We start from the raw sequence: 18,433 nt of genomic DNA, 5'->3' as shown, positions 1-18,433 counted from the left end.
TCAATGGATATGTGATGGTTGGTGGATAGTTGATTTTTAAGAGGAAACTTGAAGCAAAGTGTAAAAGGCCCAGAAATAGAAGTCCAACGACCGTGGATGGGCTAGCCCTTTCAATATGTTTTTGGGGAAATCTCTCTCCTCTCTGGTCATCATGTCCATCCCTCCTCCCCCTCCCCCCGCCCTGTAGAATAGGAGTTTGGATAATTCTTAAGGATCTTTTAAGCTCTGTAATTCTGTGATTCTAGGAAATTCACAGTCTAAAGAGAATTGGTCATGAGGAGTATGCTTGGAACAAATTGTGTACTTTGGTAGGTTTTCTACCATATACCTGAAGATCTGAACAGTGTGCAGAGTGAAGGTGAAGACTATTTCATCTTAGAGCAGGACCTGGGCATTTTCTGCTCCTGGCCTCCTTTCCCCTGGTCCTTTGTGTGAGTGGCGTCCCCTGGGCTGTGCCATGGGGTCTTGCCTAAGAGTTCCATCTTTAAATCAAGCAGATTATTCTAATTTAAACAGAAAAGACAAAAATGGAGCTCAAGTTTGGAGGAGTTCTTTTGCCTCTTTATCTGGGAAATTAATAATAACAGAGATTTAGGAATACTGTCTACATGATTTTTAGAGATAGTCAAAGTCAGTTGGCAGTTAATTTATTTTGGGTGAACATATGCAACCAACGGCTGTGTCTAAATCCTGCACTCCTTCAAATTCCCAGATCCCATGCCCCAGGATGGATCTCTGCTATTTCTTGGTGTGGGAGAGTTTGACCAAAACATGCTCACTTTCCCACGTCCCCTAAGCTTTCATGCTGGGCTCCGTCCCCACTCTCTGCCCATCCCAGCCGAGCAAGTCTACAGTTGAGGTATGATTTTAGAGGAATGGACCTGGGAGGCGTCCTGGAGTCTGCTCCTTTTTTTCAAGACCCCCCCTTTGAGTAGTGAAGACCCCAGCTCTGAGGCCCCCATTGAAAGCCTCCATATGTGATCACAGGCTTTCTAGAGCCATTTCTCCATGTGCCTTGCCCTGTGTCCTGAGACCCTGCCTTTTCCTGCCTCACCTGTCATGGATGCCCTTCCTCCCTCCCCCATCCTGCCTGTCAGTTCACCCATCCATCAAGGTCCTTCTCAAATGTCACCTACTTCAGGGGGCCTCTCTGGCTGCCCTCTCTCCTGCTCCCTGTGCTCCCTTCTCACTTCCCAGAGCATTCTGTACCGCTCTCTGCTCTTATCGTCTCTTGTCTTGTATCTAAGTATTTGTTTATTTCTCTAATCTGTGTTTTAATTATTTTTATCCCTGTCACTCACATTGCTTTGAATAAACTACTCTATATATATTTGTTGAGTTTACAATTAAATGAAATCTATAGCCCAATCTCCTAATTTTTATGGAAGCAAACAAATGAAATCAGGTAACTTAACAGGCATCCAGACTCCTAGTCCAAGAGGATTTCCACTTACATAATCCTTCTTTCATTCTCCTCTTCCCCCTGAATGGGTATTATTAATCAGAGTTGATTTTCCCCTTTGGAACAAGTCAGCATAGTGTAGAAATTAGTGTAGAGATTGCAGACGCCTGACTACATTTGAGAAGGACCTCATTGCTGCTTGTTACTCTTTATTGGCAGACACACACAAAGATGTCGCTTGTGGCCGTGCCCTTCTACCAAAAGAGACACAAACATTTTGACCAGTCGTATCGTAACACTCAAACAAGGTACCTTCTGGATGAATATGCAGCGAAAAAGTAAGTTGGAATTCGGTGAGCAGACTGGTAGAGCCTTGATTATGGGTGCCTGCCTGATGTTCAAAGGCTGGAATCTCTACCCAGGTCCCTGAAATATGGAGAGGAGCTGGTTTGGGGAGGGCCAGGGATGGCGATGGTCCCTGTTGCTCATGTCTGGTGCCAGAGAGGGGACATACACAATGCCTGGCTGCACAGCAAACTGTGTGTGGAGCATTGCATGGCATGCTGCTGTCTCTGTAGGTCCTGGTAGACTGGCTCTGAGCCCCCAGGTTAGATCATGACGGCAGAGACTTTTCAGTAAGTGGTCATTGGCTGTACTCTTTCTCTATCACCCAGAACTGGAATCTAAGAAGTCACAGAAAGGAAGGGCGGTGAGGAGGACAGCAGTGGAGAAGAAATTGGTGGGAGAGAAGTGACTCGGTGGCCAAGTAGAGATCAGATGGAGCCGATATCAATAATAATTTTGTTACTTTAATAATAAGCGTAGCCAAAGTGAATTTATTCACTGCCTGGGAGGCTGGTGTCAAGTCACCAGTTCTTCTGCAGAGTTTTCCAGTACAGTGTCCTGAGGGACCGGTGACAGTGCAGCTGCAGCTTTAATGGGCCGATGAGAAGGTTGTGCTGAAGGAGAGGCATGTCACCAGCACCCTATATTTAGAAACGCCTATGGCCCTTGACTTAGTTGCCATCCCTGTAACAAACAAAGCCAAACAGTCACAGCCCCTCCCGGCAGCCTCAGGGAGCATCAGATCCCTCAAGATATATATAATCATGGCCTTGGGCCAAGGGCTTGGAAGGCACCGGCTGGCACTGAAGGGAATGGCAGGGGCGGTAGAGGAGCTCAGGCTATGAAAGCTCCCTGAAGACGGGCCTGTGCAGACAGGGTAGAGGGGACCCACAGGGGTGTGGGTTTGTGTGGGTGCCTGAGTGCATGCACTGTGCATGAGTGTGCACACGGGCAATCACATGAGCACATGCATATGTTTATGCATGTGCACACATGTGTTTGCATGCTTTTATGTGCAGGTAAGCTTGTACATACATGTTGCTGCATGTGTGTGCAGGCACATATTCATGTGTGTACGCTTGCGCTTGTGTGTGCATGTGTGTGTGCATGCATGTTTCAGGGATGGTTCCTGGTGTATAGAAAGAGAGTGATGTTGTTGTTTGCGACACATTGTTATTCTTGTCTAACACACTAATTTGTCCCAACGTTCGTCAAGGCGTGCTTCTACCCGGTCGTCTTCCCAGAAGTCTTTTACTCAGGAGTCGTCTTCTGAGAGAGCGTCCAGCCAGACATCGCTGGGAAGGACAACCTGCAGGCTCTGCGCAAAGAGGCTGAACGCCGAGTCGGAAGAGGAGCATGAACGGAAGAGGAGGTGAGCCTGTGGCCTCTCTCAGGCCACCCGCCAAGTCAGAGGGAGCTGCCTAGGGTCACAGCACTGCCACGCATTCTGGGCGGGACACCCAGGAAAGGCGCCTTGCAGGTCAGGGAAACAGGATTGAGGGTGTTTGCTGGGAGGGAACTTGAGAGAGCCCAGCAGGGGAGACGTAATAAAAGCTATACGCCACGTTTTTTGATCGCATGCTTATTCTTCACCATCGTTGTCTCGATTAATCCCAACAAGGAAACTGGGATGAATTTTCCCCTTTGTTGTGCAGATGAGAACAGTGCAGTCCAGAGAACTCGCTTCCACGTCCGGGGCCCTGCGCCTCACGCCTGTGGCAGCTGGAATTTGCCCTCGGGTCTCTATCGCGCTCCCACACGAAACTCGCTCCCTGTGCGTAGGGCCCAGGATGGTCCCATTCGAGACCTAAGCGTTCGAAGTTGATTTTGAATTTCACTGACAACCTCTTCAGCTGTTAAAGCACAGTGGTGAGGGTTGTAGACTCAAGCAGGGCGTCTTCCAAAGGGGCCAGCCTTCCCACCAGCTGTCCGCGTGGAGAGCAAGTCGCCAGGGGCTCCCTGGACAGTCAGAGTCCACATGTCAGTGGACTCAGCTCATGTCACAGGAATGAGGTGGATTAATAGGAACGTCAGTCTTGAAATTATTTCCATATCACAGGGAACAGATGTGATCTTGCTTTGATCTTTCAAGAACGAAATAGTTAAACGTCTTGTAAGTGCTTCATTTTATACCTGCTCTATTTTTTCCCTGACCTCTCCCTCCTACTTATTTCTAGAAAGTTCTCTCTTATCTGTAAACACTTAAAGTTGCACTGTGACCAAGGAATCCGTTTAATGAAAACAATGTGTAGCTGAAAAGACGAACCCTTATTTTTTAAAATTTGAATTATCTTTTAGATGCCTTATGGGAATTTTGCCACGTAAATTAATTATATGGTAAAACGAAGACTTTACAACAAAAGGTCCTTTTGTAAAAAGATCACTTTAAAATGTGTACATTTAAAAATCTGGGTTTTTATGTATTGGATAATTTATAAAAGATCCCTGCTTATATTTAAGTTTTTGGCATGGAGAATGAGAGGACTTCAGTTTTATCATATATTTTTTCAGTTATGCCTTGGAGTGACCTTGAACATATTGCACAAACTTCCCATTCCTCGATTTCCCCAGGGATGAAATGGGGGCACGTAAACTTCTATTAATTTGAGCAGTCAGGGGGTGGGTTACTGTAATTCATGTGGTTTCAGCAAAAATGCCGTCTGTGACAGTGCTGGCTGTTGGAAATCTTGCTAGAACACACAAGGCTACTCTCTTGCAATAGCAGATCTGGCCCACAGAATGCGTGGTGATTGCTGATGACTGATTGTCATCTTCCCGTGTCTCTCAGGCTCACGTAAGTGCAACAGGCATAGGAGAGGGCTTCTGCCAACTCTGTGCTGAGCCCACTACTCACGTTTTGGGGTTATGTGTTTTTTAGTAACCTCACAATATTTTGTTCTCAAAACCCATGTGCATATCTTCCATGTGAAAGATCTTTTCGAAATTAGTTCATTCCTCCTCTGAAAGTAAATCTAAGTAATTGGGGATTTCGGTGAGTGGGCCAGAGTTATTGAAATTTTACTACAATTCCTGCTCTGTTCCTGCCGTGTGGGCGGCCGGGGAGGAAAGAAAATGAGCACCATGGTGTAGGGTGGAGTTAAATGAGTTCTAGCTCTTATTACGGCAAGTCACCACTCTTGCTAGCCTTAAGCGTTATTGAAAGCTCTTGTGCATTCTTCATCTTCCGTGGCAGATGTTGGTTTAACATACCGGACAGATGGGTCCTTTGTGAAAGATGAAGTTGTGGGATGATCAATTTGAGTTAGTGCTTGTGTCTTCATGTAAAGTAAATACCAAAGAGTCCTCGGCGTTCTTCAAGGATCTTGACATGTTGTTCTGGAAGATACAGCGGATCAGAAATGTCCCTCTGATGCCTTTACTTCTGTCTTTGTGAGACATGGGCCTCCGTGATCATGCAGGCTGTCCCAGGGGCTTGTCATTAGCGTAAATGCATGATGGACGACAGAATTCTGCACAGGAGGCTGGCATCAGTTACCTCATCACACACCAGCAGAAATATTTTCTCAACGTCCTGAATTACAGTATTTGAGGTTGGGTAAGGAGAAGAAGTTCTAGTTCAAATATTTATTCCAAATTATAAAATGTTAGGGGAAGATGGTGCTATTGACTTAAGAATAAGTCTGAGGCTCTCGTAAGTCCAACACATGGAAGTTTTTAGCAACTTCAAGGTAGGTCTTCTGATCCTTTAAGCTTATCATGACAATTTGTGTCATGAATAGCGACTTACCTTTTCTGTAATTTGGTGGGATTCATGACAAATACGAAGGCTCATTTCCTGTGCGCCTTGTTGGGCAATGCGTTCACTTGTTTGTTCTTCAGGACTCTTATGCACCTGGCACCTGTATGTGACGGGAGCCAAGCAGTTGGGATGTGGGTGGTATGACCTGTGTCATCTGAAACGCTCACGTGTCCTTCAAAACTTAAAGACTCGCCCTCCTGCTTTATGCTCCGCGAGCAGGGAGGAGAACGAGCTGTTGTGTAAGAGAATGCTAGGGCTCCCATGTGGGCGTGGGCCCAAGGAGAATTTCTCCGAGGGGTGACCTCTGCTGCAAACCACAGGATAGGCAGGAGTTAGCCACCTTAGGAGCTGGGAGAAACCCCACCCTGTGAGGAGAGGGTGTGCGCAGAGGCCTGAGGCTTGAAGAGACTGTCTCCCGAAACAGCAGTGAGATAGCCAGCGCGCCCGGTTCCGGGAGCCGACACGGGAGGTGAGAGGTGGGGCTGTGAGGGGGTCAGAAGGGAAGAGGCGACTCGATACTCACGTCTTGGTTTAGTTTTTATAGTTCCTCACTCCAGGTCTCTGTAGGAAGAAGCTGCAGAATTTTCTGAAATTCTGTATTCCATCTCAAACTTCCTGAATGCCCGACCCCAGGTCTTGGTTTTGTACACTGTGCGACCAATCGTTGGGGTGTTGTGGGGTTGCAGAAATGGTTCTGGACAGGGGGCCTGCAACCCAGGTTCCAGGTCAGGCTCCATCGCCCACTTGAAGGATGATCTCAGACTGTTCCCTCCACATCTGGGGCAGGCCCCATGCGTAAGGTCACTCTTGGCTCTGATGTGACACCCTGCTTTTACCAGATGAGGGCAACCTAGACCCATGCCTCTTCCGTCTGCACACTTCGTGCTGCAGGTGACGTCTTGCTCAGCTGTTCTCCATGGCGCTCTCCCTTCCCAGGCAGCACCGTGGACAGCCAGCCACCTGCTTGGTGGGACCTCGGGAATGTGAGGATGAGGGGGGGAGGTGAGGCTGGGAAGTTATGATGTGGGACTGGAAGAGCCAGCTTGGAATGTGGGAGCACCACTGGGCCTGGCCATATTGGAGGGATGTGTAATTTTGGGGCCTCACAAAGATGGCACTCAGGCCAGAAGAAATGTGCGCCCCATTGCTCTGCATCTGCAGATCGAAGAAGCTGAATTGTTTCTTTCATCCTGTTTATCATCCTAGAATACAGACTTCTCTGTATCTGTTGATTTAAAAGGCTTTAATTCCATCTTAAATTCACTCAGAAATGGCAGCCTCCCCCGGAAAACAAACGGTTTTTGTATGCTGCTGTGCGGAAGAAAACTCGCCCGCGAGGCGCTCAGCCTTTCCTAGACTGTCGTGTCGGATGGGAAGTGGCTGGAAACAACCTCCAGCATAGCTCACCCAACCTCTGAGGCCCAGACGCCCGAGGGCAGCCAGACTCCTTGCCTGAAAAGTGGGGAGACCGAGTCTTGAAACGGTGAAGAGACCTGCTCGCTGTGGCACGTCTCTGTTGAGCACCTGCTGCGTGCGAGCTGTCCACGTATGAGATGAGTAAACGAGTCCCGTTTTTAAGGAATTTCAGACTCATTTCCTGCCTCTGTGTCCAGCCCCTACTACTTGTCATCATGACCCACCACAGGCAGGGGCACTTCTCACACTTACTACGGCCAGAAACGAATCAAGTGTTCACAGGGGCCTCTCAGAGCCCTTCTCCATAGCTTCCCCATCTCCTAACAATTTTAGTCGTGCAATCCTCTGGGTAAAAGGAAAGCCGGAGCATAGATCTCCTGTGTTTGTTTTATTCGGAATGGGTGTGCCTGCCCTTCTTCACATCTTCTCTATGTGTGGCATTAACACAATTGCCAAAATGCACTCTTGAAAGACAGATAAAAATAAACAGAAATTGCATTTCTCCTATTTTCTTGCGCCCCACTTAAGAAAATCCTGGGAGGGAGAGCGTCTGGTCTTTCCAGGCTTCTGTGACTGCGCGCCCTTCCCGGGGCATCAGAGAATCACACCTCTCTTCGCCCTGCAGGTACCAGTCTCTGGAGGCGTCCTACGGCGAGGCCAAGCGAGAGCGCTTCCTCAGGGAGCTGGCGGAGCTGGAGGAGAACGTGCACCTGGCGCGCTCGCACGCGCAGAGCAAGCTGGACAGATACGCCATCCAGCAGATGGTATGGGGCCTCGGGGCTCCCTGGGAGGCGTGGGTCCTGAGGCGGTTTGTCAGCACCATGTTCGCACAGCCTGATGGCAGACAGCCTGGCTTGCCCTCTCTGACACGCGCTGACCCGTCCTTGCTTCCCGGGGACAGGTGGAGGACAAGCTGGCCTGGGAAAGGCCCACGTTTGAGGAGCGGATGAGCAGAGCCCCCGAGATCCTGGTGCGCCTGAGGTCCCACACCGTCTGGGAGAGGATGAATGTGAAGCTGTGCTTCACCGTGCAAGGGTTTCCCACCCCCGTGGTGCAGTGGTGAGTGCTGCTCCTTCCCGGGGCTGCGTTTTCTTTTAAGGAGCCGGCGAGGCTTGGCTCACGTGGATGAATGACCAGGACCCGCGTGGAGGAAATGCATGCCACACAGCCCGTTCCTTAGACCACGTACTTGAAACTAAATGGGAAACACGCTTGCAAAACTCATGGAGAGTCATGGTAAATACGACGCAGGCATTTCATTTTAGTGAAATTCACTCCACTGATTGTCCAGAGGACTTTTATTTAAAAGTGGGTTCCATGAAATGATCTCTGTTTACCTGTGCAGCTCTGCTTTTAACTATTGGAAGCCTCCTAAGTGGAGGATCCAGACCCCAAGGCTTTGGAGCCACAGAACGTAGTTCATAGACCCTCGTGACTTCCAAGAGTTAAATAAGCCCACGGACCCGTCGTGTCGACACCTGTTGCATACGTGTGCTCATTTGTTTCACGACTTTCTGGAAGTGATCGTACAGACCCCAAAGTTTGTAGCTGCTACAAAAACCGTAAATGTTTTGCTTGTATCTCGGATTGGGGCTCTTGGCAACGGGTCTGAAAAATAGCGTCTGGATCTATGGTTGTTCACGAGGCTGCTGGAGAGGCTGGGACCCATCTCCCATTGATCTTGAAGGGACCGGGTCCTGCTGTCCTGGGTGGGACACTGAGGCCGCCTTCCTCCAGTTGGGGTCCAGTGCGGTTGATCTGCTGGAACTCTCCTCGCTCGCCCCAGCTACACCACGGCCTAGAGAGGCTGCTCGGGGACCTAACCAACATTGGTTACATTTTTTTCTTATGGAATGACACACCCTGAATTCCCAACACAGTTCAAGGAGGCTTTTGGCACACACTCTGCCATAGGTCGAGGGTTGCCCAGATAGTCTGAATTCTGCAAGAGCTGCTGTCCCCTTAAACAGACAAATGTGGGCTCTAGCTGTACCCTGACCCCCTGCCTCTCCACCCTACCCCTTCCTTCCCATGATGCTGAGAAGTGAAGCTTGCAGAAGCAGAGCAACACCATGCTAGAAGGCAACAAAGACGACCGAGACACAACGAAACAACCCAGTCTGCCTTTACACTGAAATAACGTTTCTCTCGTTTAGGTATAAAGATGGTATTTTGATCTGCCAAGCAGAAGAGCCTGGAAAGTACCGAATCGAGAGCAAGTACGGCGTGCACACGCTGGAGATCAATAGGTGAGGCCTTGGCGGGTAGGGCCACATGCTCCCAACACCTGCCTCAGATAAGTGATGGTTCACACAAAAAAAGAGAAATCAGATTTAAACACAAGGTCACATCACGCCACAGCTGCGTGCATTCCGTGTGACTTTATGGGTGTTTCTGAGTCAATTTAATTGGTGTTAGAAGCTTCCCTTCCTTCAGTGTCAGGCCAGAGGGATGCAAATGAAGCCGCTGGTCCAGGGTCCTGTTCTGGGAACCAAGAGAATAAATGGTTTAAGGAAATGTCATGGGGTCTGGGTGCCGGGGCTACAGAGACCCGCGGGTGGTGGTCACCCCTGTTTGCAGTGGGGCTGCATCTTGTTCCAGGTTTCAGTGACCATCCCCAACCTCAGACACTTCAAGGAAATGTAATCTTCATTATTTTTTTCACAACAAATTGAAAGAATGTGGAAAATACAGATTAGTCAAAGGAAATAAAAACCAGCATATTTCCCACACCCAGTGTCAGGATTTTGGTGTATGAAGCGGCTCTGCTTTTTCCTTACACAACAAACACACACCTGTAAACACACACACACACTTTGATGTTTTTATAAAAGCGAGATTTTGCTGTTCACGTTGTTTTCTGTACACACAGTTTTTATTTTTTATAGAAAAATCATAACATTATGCAGTCCTCCTTTTTTCGTGAATAGTTTATCATGACACTTTCCCACACTCAGCTGTTGATTTCTCTGGTAAACGTGACTGCGTAATGTACTATAATCAAGAACACGCACGCTTGTCTAGGAACCTGAGACCTGGATTCAGATCCCCAATGTACCATCTACGCTGTGACTTCAGATAAGTCATGAGCTCCTCCTGAATGTAATACTCTTGTCTGAAAGTAATTATCAAGAGACAGATGATAAAAAAGTCAGCTTCAGGGCCAGCCCCATGGCCGAGCGGTTAAGTTCGCATGCTCCACTTTGGCAGTCCTGTGTTTCTCGAGTTCAGATCCTGGGTGCCAATGGTAATGCTCATCACGCCGTGCTGAGGTGGTGTCCCATGTACCACAACCAGAGGCACTCACAACTAGAATATACATCTATGTACTGGGGGGCTTTGGGGAGAAGAAGAAGAAGGAAAAAAAGAAGATTGGCAACAGTTGTTAGCTCAGGTATCAATCTTAAAAAAAAAAAGTCATCTTCTCTGTTTGCCTAATAGAGTTATTGTGAGAATCAGATAAGAACACAACGGGCTCTATTTATACATATTATGTAAATATATGGTAATTGTGTGTGTGTAGTAAGTTATATCAAATCCTTTCCAGGAAAAGATGGAGGATACTGGTATAAATAATGTAAAAAATCAGGAAATCATTCGAATATGTGATTTTTCTTTTTTTGGTGAGGAAGACTGGCCCTGAGCTAACATCCGTTGCCAATCCTCCTCTTTTTGCTTGAGGAAGATTATTGCTGAGGTAACATCTCTGCCCATCTTTCTCTATTTTATATGTGGGACACTCGCCATAGCTTGGCTTGATGAGCAGTGTATATGTCCGCGCCTGGGATCCAAACCCACGAACCCCGGGCCACTGAAGTGGAGCGTGCGAACTCAATCACTATACCACTCGGCCAGCCCCTGAATGTGTGATTTTGTTTATTCCTAGACTATGAAACATGACTGCATCATAATGAGGCTCAGTTTAGACTTCTCAGCGGGAGCCCAGTCTTGGGCCTTGCCCTCCTGGCGCCCCTGGCCTGCACTCCCAGGACGGTGTCGTGTGGAGGTGCCCATCCCTCGGCCTGGTGCAGCAGGGCCTGGCCACCTGTGCCGGCTCCTGAATGTCTCCTCCTCGTGCAGCCTTCTAGAAGCCTCCGTGAGGCCTGGAAGGTTCCCCACTGCCAGAACCATGATTCCACCTGCAGATTAATTAGGACGGGGTGTTAAAAGGTTACAGTTAAGATTAATATTTGGGATGAGTCATTACCTTGTTTCTCTAAGAAAATTTGAGGCTCTTAGGAAGGTCAGAGGCCCTGGCCTCCTGGCCGTATGGCGCTGTTTATTGAACACCAAATCCAGGTCCCCAACTTGGAGGTCTTACTTCTAGCATGAGGAGGTAGACCATAAGCATAATAAAAAAGGCAGTTATACAGCAAATCCGAGCGCTGGGTACAGGGCGGACCTGTGGCCTTCCCGGCGGTTGTGGTGTTAAGTGCGGTGGTGGGGCAGGCCTTCCTGGAGAAGACATCTCAGGAGCCGGGCTTGCAGGAGATCAAGGAGTGGGCCAGAGAGACGTGGGGTGGAGGCTCCGGGAAGGCACTGCCAGGCCCCTCGGCTGGGGAGTTGGCGGGAGTCGCCGGACAGGAGGTCGGAGCTGTAGCCGGAGCCAGACAGATCACATCAGATCACACATAGATTCTCCTCGAGGACCCTGGCTTTCCCTCAGGGTCTGAGGGAAGACTTAGAGGAGAGAAGCGAAGAGCTGACTCACGTTTCAGAAGGGTCACTCCGGCTATGAATAGAGGGTGGGGCACACTGTCGGCAAACTTTGCCGAAATTCAGGGAAGATGGTGGGGCCTGGACCAGGGTGGGCGCCGTGGGCTGGTGAGAAGGACGTGGACGCTGCATGGATTGTGAAGGTATAGCCAACAGGATTCGCTGATGGATTGGATGTGGGGTGTCAGCGGAAAAAGAGCGTCAAGAGCAGTTCTGAAATCTGGGGCCCGCGCATCCGCGGGGGCGAGGCTCGGCTGGGACGAGGAAGGCTGAGGGTCTGGGCACGAGCTCACGTGGAGGGCCGGGTCTCCTCGCTCCCTGAGCTGGAATCCCCAGACCCCTGGCTGAGTTTTTCGGAGAGCAGTTTTTTCTCCTTTGATTTCCAAAATGTGTGGAAACTCTCACAGACAATCAGCCAAGCTGTCTGGGAGGAGAACTTCGCCCTCCTTCATTGTCAGCCAGGTTGGCTCTCTCACCTGGCCCTGTGACTGCTGAGGGTGAGGCGGCTCAGTCTGGGTTAGCAACTGGCTTTTCCCCAGTTATATTTTAATAATTGCTTTAGAAAGAAAAGCCATTTCTCTCTCTCAAGCATGAAAAAGTCCTCTTCTCACCGGTGTTGGCAACTTCTAAATTTATATTGGAAACCATAGCGGCTTTGCTCCAAGCGAATAATAAATCAGCCGAGGCCCCAGGATGCCGAGAGGGCTCCATTCAGGAGCACGAGGTCTCTTACAAGTACTTGGATTTTCCATAAGTATGCAAATATTTGAGGAATTCAGGAAAAGGAAATTCCCCCGGGGCCAACCTTTATCTCAATATTCTTATCTGCGCCGGGACATTTTTAACAGATGAAATATGACTATTCTTCAGAAAAGGAGCAACGGGGAAACCCGCAAATTACAGCTCATCTCAGCTGTTCATACCGAACTGCTGAGATATCATCATCTGATCTGTGGCCGATTTAAGTGGTGTGGAATGTGCTGGCTCCCCACTCGCGACTGGCTCAGGAATGAGCTTTTCCTTCTGTTACAAGAGTGACATTTACTCCTATGACTATTCTTTGGCTGCTGTCACCAGATTCTTGAAGTGCCGAAAAGGAAGCTTATTGCCCTTCAGTCCTATTTGAATTTAAACTGTAATTGACACTATTTTATACGATCAGAAGATTTTCTCTTGGGACCCGTAATGTGAGTTCTGTTTCTTCACAGAATTTTAACGTTGTTCTCACCTTTTTATATAAGTGTTTGAACAAGCTATCTTGTATTTTGTTCGTAACACCTCTGCTCCCCTCTAGGCTCTAGGACTCACTTCTTCTTGCATTTTATTTTTAGACCTTGATATTCAAATTCTAATTTGAGTTAAATTTTAAATCCAACGTCAACACCACTCAGTTGGCGGACACGGGCCAGGAGAAATTCACGCGCCGCTTAAACATTTGTCCGCCCATCGTTAAAATAGATAGAATATTATTAGTCTCTCCATGGGGCTGTTTTGGGGGCACTTCAGATGGAGACTTTGGGACGCGAAAGTGCCCCATGGAAGTTTGTAAAAATGGAGACCCAAGGAAGCTATCTCTGTCTACATTGGGAGCCTGTCCAAACAGAAAATAAAACCTTTTCCCCCTTAATCACTTGCTTGCAATTTCGCAGCATGAAGTCAAGGCTGGAATTAGACTCCGTGGGCAGGCTGAAGGTTCTCTAGAGCTGCCTTGGGAATGAGAGAAGAAATAGAGTCCCGCTGGGCTGTGCTCAGGCATGTGGGTTTCCCAGTTGCCCAGGGGGGACGAAATTTCAAGTTGGGCCCCGTCTCCTCAGTAGCAGCTGAGCTCTGCCGTCCGTCCCCTGCTGTCCACTCTGCCTGGCACTGTAGGGGCCCCGCTTCCTACAGCCCCTCCTCCCCCATGGCACCGGGAGGCCACACCCCAACACAGGCGTGCATACTTATTTATAATCTACGTATGTCCCAACTTGTCTTATATCATGGAAAACATTTACAAAAGAGAAATGTAAAAGGAGTGAGATAACAGTAAACAGAACTAGAAGTTCTAACTTTCCCCACACAGCCAGTGGGTTATCTTGTGCTCTCTCACTGGGTGCACCCTAAGTCGGGGACTACTGCAGTACATGAGTGGGTCTGAGTATTTTGGGGCTGTGGACATCTTCACAAACCAGAGGAGTGCTGTGGATCCTCTCTCCTGGATAAACACCCATGAGCACATCCACATACATCATCATATCATCTCTGGAAGGGCCAGGCTCCTAAGTGCGGATTCCCAGCCCGGTCCCTCCCACTAAGTACTAAGTGCTAACTGGTTCCTTGATGAGCCGTCAGTGCTAATGTGTTAGGTGGCTCTTCCCCGGGATCTTAATGCCCTAAGTCAACTGAAAAACAAGCTCAGGATCCTGTGGGAGGAGCTGTTCTCCGGGTGGGACTCCTGCTCCCTCCTTCTCTTCTCCTGGTGCAAGTAGTTGTTTTTATCCGTTCTAGTGCAAGGCAATTCCTTTCTTGCCTCCCTCCCAGCTACGGAACAAGGAAAGAGCAATTACTGCGCTGGAATGTAAAGGCAAAGGCTTCGGACTAGGAAGGACAGGGAATCGTCAGTACAGGAACTCAGGTGATACATTTTAACAAGTAATACACAAGATTCATGTAGCGCTTTAAAGTTACAAAGTGTTTTCAAACACCTTGTTTTACTTAATCACCAAAGTCACTCGAGGAAGGGGTAGGTACTCAATAAACGTATCTGAGACATTTAAAATGCATGCTGTTTATTTGTTATAGAGCCCGTAGATGAGTGCTCTGGGGTGAGCTAAGGCAGGCACAGACCTGGCCTGAGGACTCGTGGCTGGTGACGGCAGTCCTGTAATACACTCGGCAGCCAGCCGTTTTCCCCCTGGATTTTATTCTGATTGCACAACAGTGAAAAAAGTCCTGATTCACAAAGATGAGTTAGTTGCAAATGGAAACATTGTCTTACCTCGAAATCTCAGACTGTTCTTCAAGTAAGCAGAGATGGCAGGAGAGGCTTTGCCTGGGGGCCGTCGGTGCACAAATCAGGCTGCAGCACCAGGCTTGTGCTGTGGGGTTTCAATATGCGACTACTGTGTGGTGTGTTGAGGACGTATTTTTACTGTGGCTTGAAAATCTGATAAAATGTATATTGAGGGAGAAATTGGTAGCATGTTTGGGAGATTCAGTTTGAAAACTGCTGATAGTCGGTAAAATCCGGAAGGGTTTGTGACGGAGGTATTCAAGAGGATAATCAAAAGATTTATGGCGACTGATGGACACGCTCTAAGTAAAGTCTACACCCCTTCTCTGAGCGCTCGCTGTGGGTTCAGGCTCTAACAACCTCACTCAGGAATTGGTAGCTACGTCCATCAGTTGGGCACAGGGGTCAGTCTATCCGGTCCAGGGGTCATTCCCTGAGCTGGACCTGCCCCGTTTGCTCCGATGGGTGCAAGGTGTCTGTCTCGCCTTCTCGCTCCTGCTTCAAAGTCCTACTTGCTTGCAGGTTCCAGAACTGGTTCCACGTCAGGAGACCCGGATCAAGCAGATTTTACAGAATGCTGTGCTTCTCTCCGATGTGCTCTGGCCTTCCACTAGGGCCAGCTGTGCCTGTGGGTGCACAGCTCTCATTTCTCTCATCCATTGGGATATCACTGGTGGGGGCGGGATCCTCCTAGAGAAAAATGTAGGGCTGGTCCCAGAAGAAGAATACCCTCCTGTTTGGAGAATGCATTTATGAAAATATAGAGGTTTCATTGTTTAGAAGAAATAACACAAACACAGATGGAAAAAAAAATTCAAGCAATGCCTATGGGTATGAGAGAAAAGAAATTCGTCCTTCCACCCCACCCCCAGGCCCTCCGCTGTGTTGCTGTGTCTCCAGAGGCAGCCGCAGTGCTGGGTGTAGGCGTGTGTACGCTTGCCTTTTGTGGGCGGCTTAGCACAGAGCATTACTGCTTAGCAATGGAGAAAACATCCATATTACAAGATTTTTATGTGTTTTACACTGACGCTTACTCTGCCCCTGGGGGTAAGAGGTACCTGCAGTGTATTTGGAAATTGCATGGCGAAGTAGCTCTGATGAGTTCAGGCTGGAATTGCAGCTTTGGGCGCTGTGGTTCAGCTTGCATTCCTTCAAGGTGAACCCGGAGATAAGGCCCTTAGTTTGAAAATGCACAGGTGTGGGCTCCGTCTGTGCCTTCTCTCTCTTGAGCAGTGGCATTGCCTGGCACACTGGAACCGGATTTGAACCTCAAAGAGGAAGGGACAGAGTTCTTAGCAGAAGCCTCTGAAACAATCTCTCTCCTTTATGGGAGACATGGTGTATTTTTCAGTCAAAGAAAATATTTTCAGCTCTGAGTGGAATAGAGACGAAAATAAAATTACTAAGGACCTTCCAAGAACGGATTTGTCTCTGGGAGCACTGGCTGCCTAAGGCATTTTAAATGTAAGGCTTGAGCAAACCTTTCCTTTTTCTCTCGTGAGTGGGGTTTTTTGTTAGCTTCCTTCCCAGACTGACGTTATGCTCAGGATGCCCAGTTTTTGGAGAGGGAACAGAAGCTGCAAAAAGAGGGCAAGTTTTGGAGTTAGGTGGACATTGTGCACTCAACTTCTTCAAGTGTCAACCTTCTCCCGTGTTAATAGGCTAACAGTATCTATTTTAAAATTGCCAGCGTAAAGTCACCAGCAGAGCGCCTGGCATTTAGTAAAAGCTCAATGAATATCGGCCCCTCTTCCCACATCCCTCTTGTCTCGGTGAAGTTTTCTGCAGAAGCTGGTGGCATGGCAGCTCATAGACAAGAAAATAAGCTTCATCTTTTGTGAGATGGATGTGGGGCAGCGGAGGAGCTCCACCCTTGAGAAATTGGGGTCTGGAGCTTCCTGGGCCGTTGTCCTTTCTGGGGTGGATGTGCTGCCCCATGACTCTCCTAGGACGGCTGCCTCAGGTGGGATCCAGCTCAGACATCTTCAATACACCTTGCGTGGGTGAGCCATATCTGGGTGATCATATTACTTTGGGGTTCTGGACACAATCTCCCGTCAGCATGGGAATCCCTGGCAGGGAGTGAGGTGGGGTTAAATCTTCTGGAAGCTGAGGTCATTGGAGCCTGCCCACTGACAAGATAAAACCACAAACTCTACAGAGGTAGGTAAATAGGACCGGAGCGGATTATAGATTTCTCCTTGAGAATGAAGTTAAGGATTACCAGAAGGGCCAGCGGATTTTTTTTCTCAAAGCCAAAGCCAAGCCATAGTCCGGGATCAGACTCACCGTGTCTGTAATGAATCCCTCGTTCCAAGGATAGCGCTGGCATTGTTCTTAAGCATCATCATGAGCAAAGGATCCAGGTCACACGAGCTGCTTTCGAGGAACGTCTGTGTTCACCTTTGGGTCATTAACTTTTCAGAGCGGTCCTGCAGTGCGTTCAGGATGCTGTCTGGCTTTTTCTCTCCCAGGGCAGACTTTGACGATACTGCGACCTACTCGGCGGTGGCGACGAACGCGCACGGACAGGTGTCAACCAACGCGGCTGTGGTGGTGAGAAGTGAGTTTGCACGTCCCGGGGGGCCCGCCTTCTGCCTTCTTTCTCTTTCTTCGTCTTGCTCACCAGTTGTCTTGCAGGGTTCCGAGGGGACGAGGAGCCGTTCCATTCCGTGGGGCTTCCAATTGGATGTAAGTTGATCTGTTTTTCTTTTCGGGCAGAAAAATGTATACTGACATAGTACATAATTTTACTGTGATAAAATATATATATTTTTAAATAGTATTTCAAGAGACTCTTCCAAGTCTTTCCTGGGCAGGGTTAGTCTGCTGGCAATCTGTTCCCACGTAATTCCATGGCAAGGTGGAATTTTTAGACACTGGTGAAGTCATCGCCTTGAGAGACTTTACATTTTTGAATTGGGGGAAAAAACCCAAATCCAACTCCTTGACCTGAATGCATACTGTTGCCAGTTTTCCTTTTCTTTCCAAAGTTCACTGTCCTCCTTTGTAACGAACAGCCAGGGTGGGTCAACAGGAGGAGGACGTGTGGCTGCCCAGGCCAGCCTTTGCGTGGCCTCAATTCCTCTTACCTGATACGTGACGCATCCTGTGGCAGGTGCGACTTTGCATCCTGCTCTTCCACCTACTCTCACCTCCTTGAGGTTTCCCTGAGCACCTTGTAAACACCACCAGCTCCTTCCATGATGCTGATGGACCCAATGCCACCACATGGTCCCCCGTTTCCACAGTGACTTGCAGTGGCCCTGTGGGAGGCGAATGGAGTCTCTTTCGGAGAACCAGGGTTGTTTTCCACTGGAAGGCCCAAGAAGCTGGTTGACCAGAGTCAGGGGAGGGTAGAGAAGGTAGGCGTGCAATGACATCTCAAGGACCACAACTTGGCAGATTTGCATTCAAAATGGCTTATTTATGGTTAGGGAATGAGATTTAGGATTGATCTGATTTTCCAAAAGAGTATTGCATATTCCCCTGGCAGCTTTCGGTGATCATAATCCAAGGTCTAGGCATAACAAACCGAGTGTTGCTGAGTGAAGCACTGACCAGAACAATGACACAGGGGCAAGCCTTCTGACGGCCACTGAATTCTCTGTATATAACCTCCTTGAGGTCATTTCTGAGTGAATCTTATTAGATGGGCTTATGTCCAACACTTGGGGGCGTCTAAGACCACTAACAGGTGGGGGGGACAAGTTCAAGGCCAGCACAGGTGAAGGGGCAGGGAGACCTGAGTGTTTGTGTGCAATGATGAGGAAGCGTCTGATGGTGCCTGGATTCCAAGGAC

At 48.7% G+C, this 18,433-nt stretch overlaps 1 protein-coding gene across 2 annotated transcripts in view; it reads left to right on the top strand.

Annotated features, from left to right (window-relative positions):
- MYOM2 (myomesin 2) overlaps positions 1 to 18,433 on the top strand; it is a 92,511-nt gene that overhangs the window by 4,205 nt on the left and 69,873 nt on the right. Inside the window, exons 2-9 of one of the 2 annotated variants that reach the window (XM_046648739.1) lie at positions 713 to 859; positions 1,622 to 1,740; positions 2,964 to 3,119; positions 7,549 to 7,687; positions 7,825 to 7,982; positions 9,080 to 9,172; positions 17,106 to 17,194; positions 17,272 to 17,322. In XM_046648739.1, the coding sequence (XP_046504695.1) occupies positions 803 to 859; positions 1,622 to 1,740; positions 2,964 to 3,119; positions 7,549 to 7,687; positions 7,825 to 7,982; positions 9,080 to 9,172; positions 17,106 to 17,194; positions 17,272 to 17,322 (862 nt within the window). In that variant the 5' untranslated portion in view covers positions 713 to 802. The remainder of the gene's footprint in view (positions 1 to 712; positions 860 to 1,621; positions 1,741 to 2,963; positions 3,120 to 7,548; positions 7,688 to 7,824; positions 7,983 to 9,079; positions 9,173 to 17,105; positions 17,195 to 17,271; positions 17,323 to 18,433) is intronic. The other variant, XM_046648741.1, reaches the window with a different exon arrangement.

This window comes from Equus quagga, chromosome 22 (genome assembly GCF_021613505.1).
Source record: "Equus quagga isolate Etosha38 chromosome 22, UCLA_HA_Equagga_1.0, whole genome shotgun sequence".
NCBI classification, from domain to species: Eukaryota; Metazoa; Chordata; class Mammalia; order Perissodactyla; family Equidae; genus Equus; species Equus quagga.
Note: the sequence above shows the minus strand (reverse complement) of the source record. Positions and strands in the feature narration are given on the sequence as shown.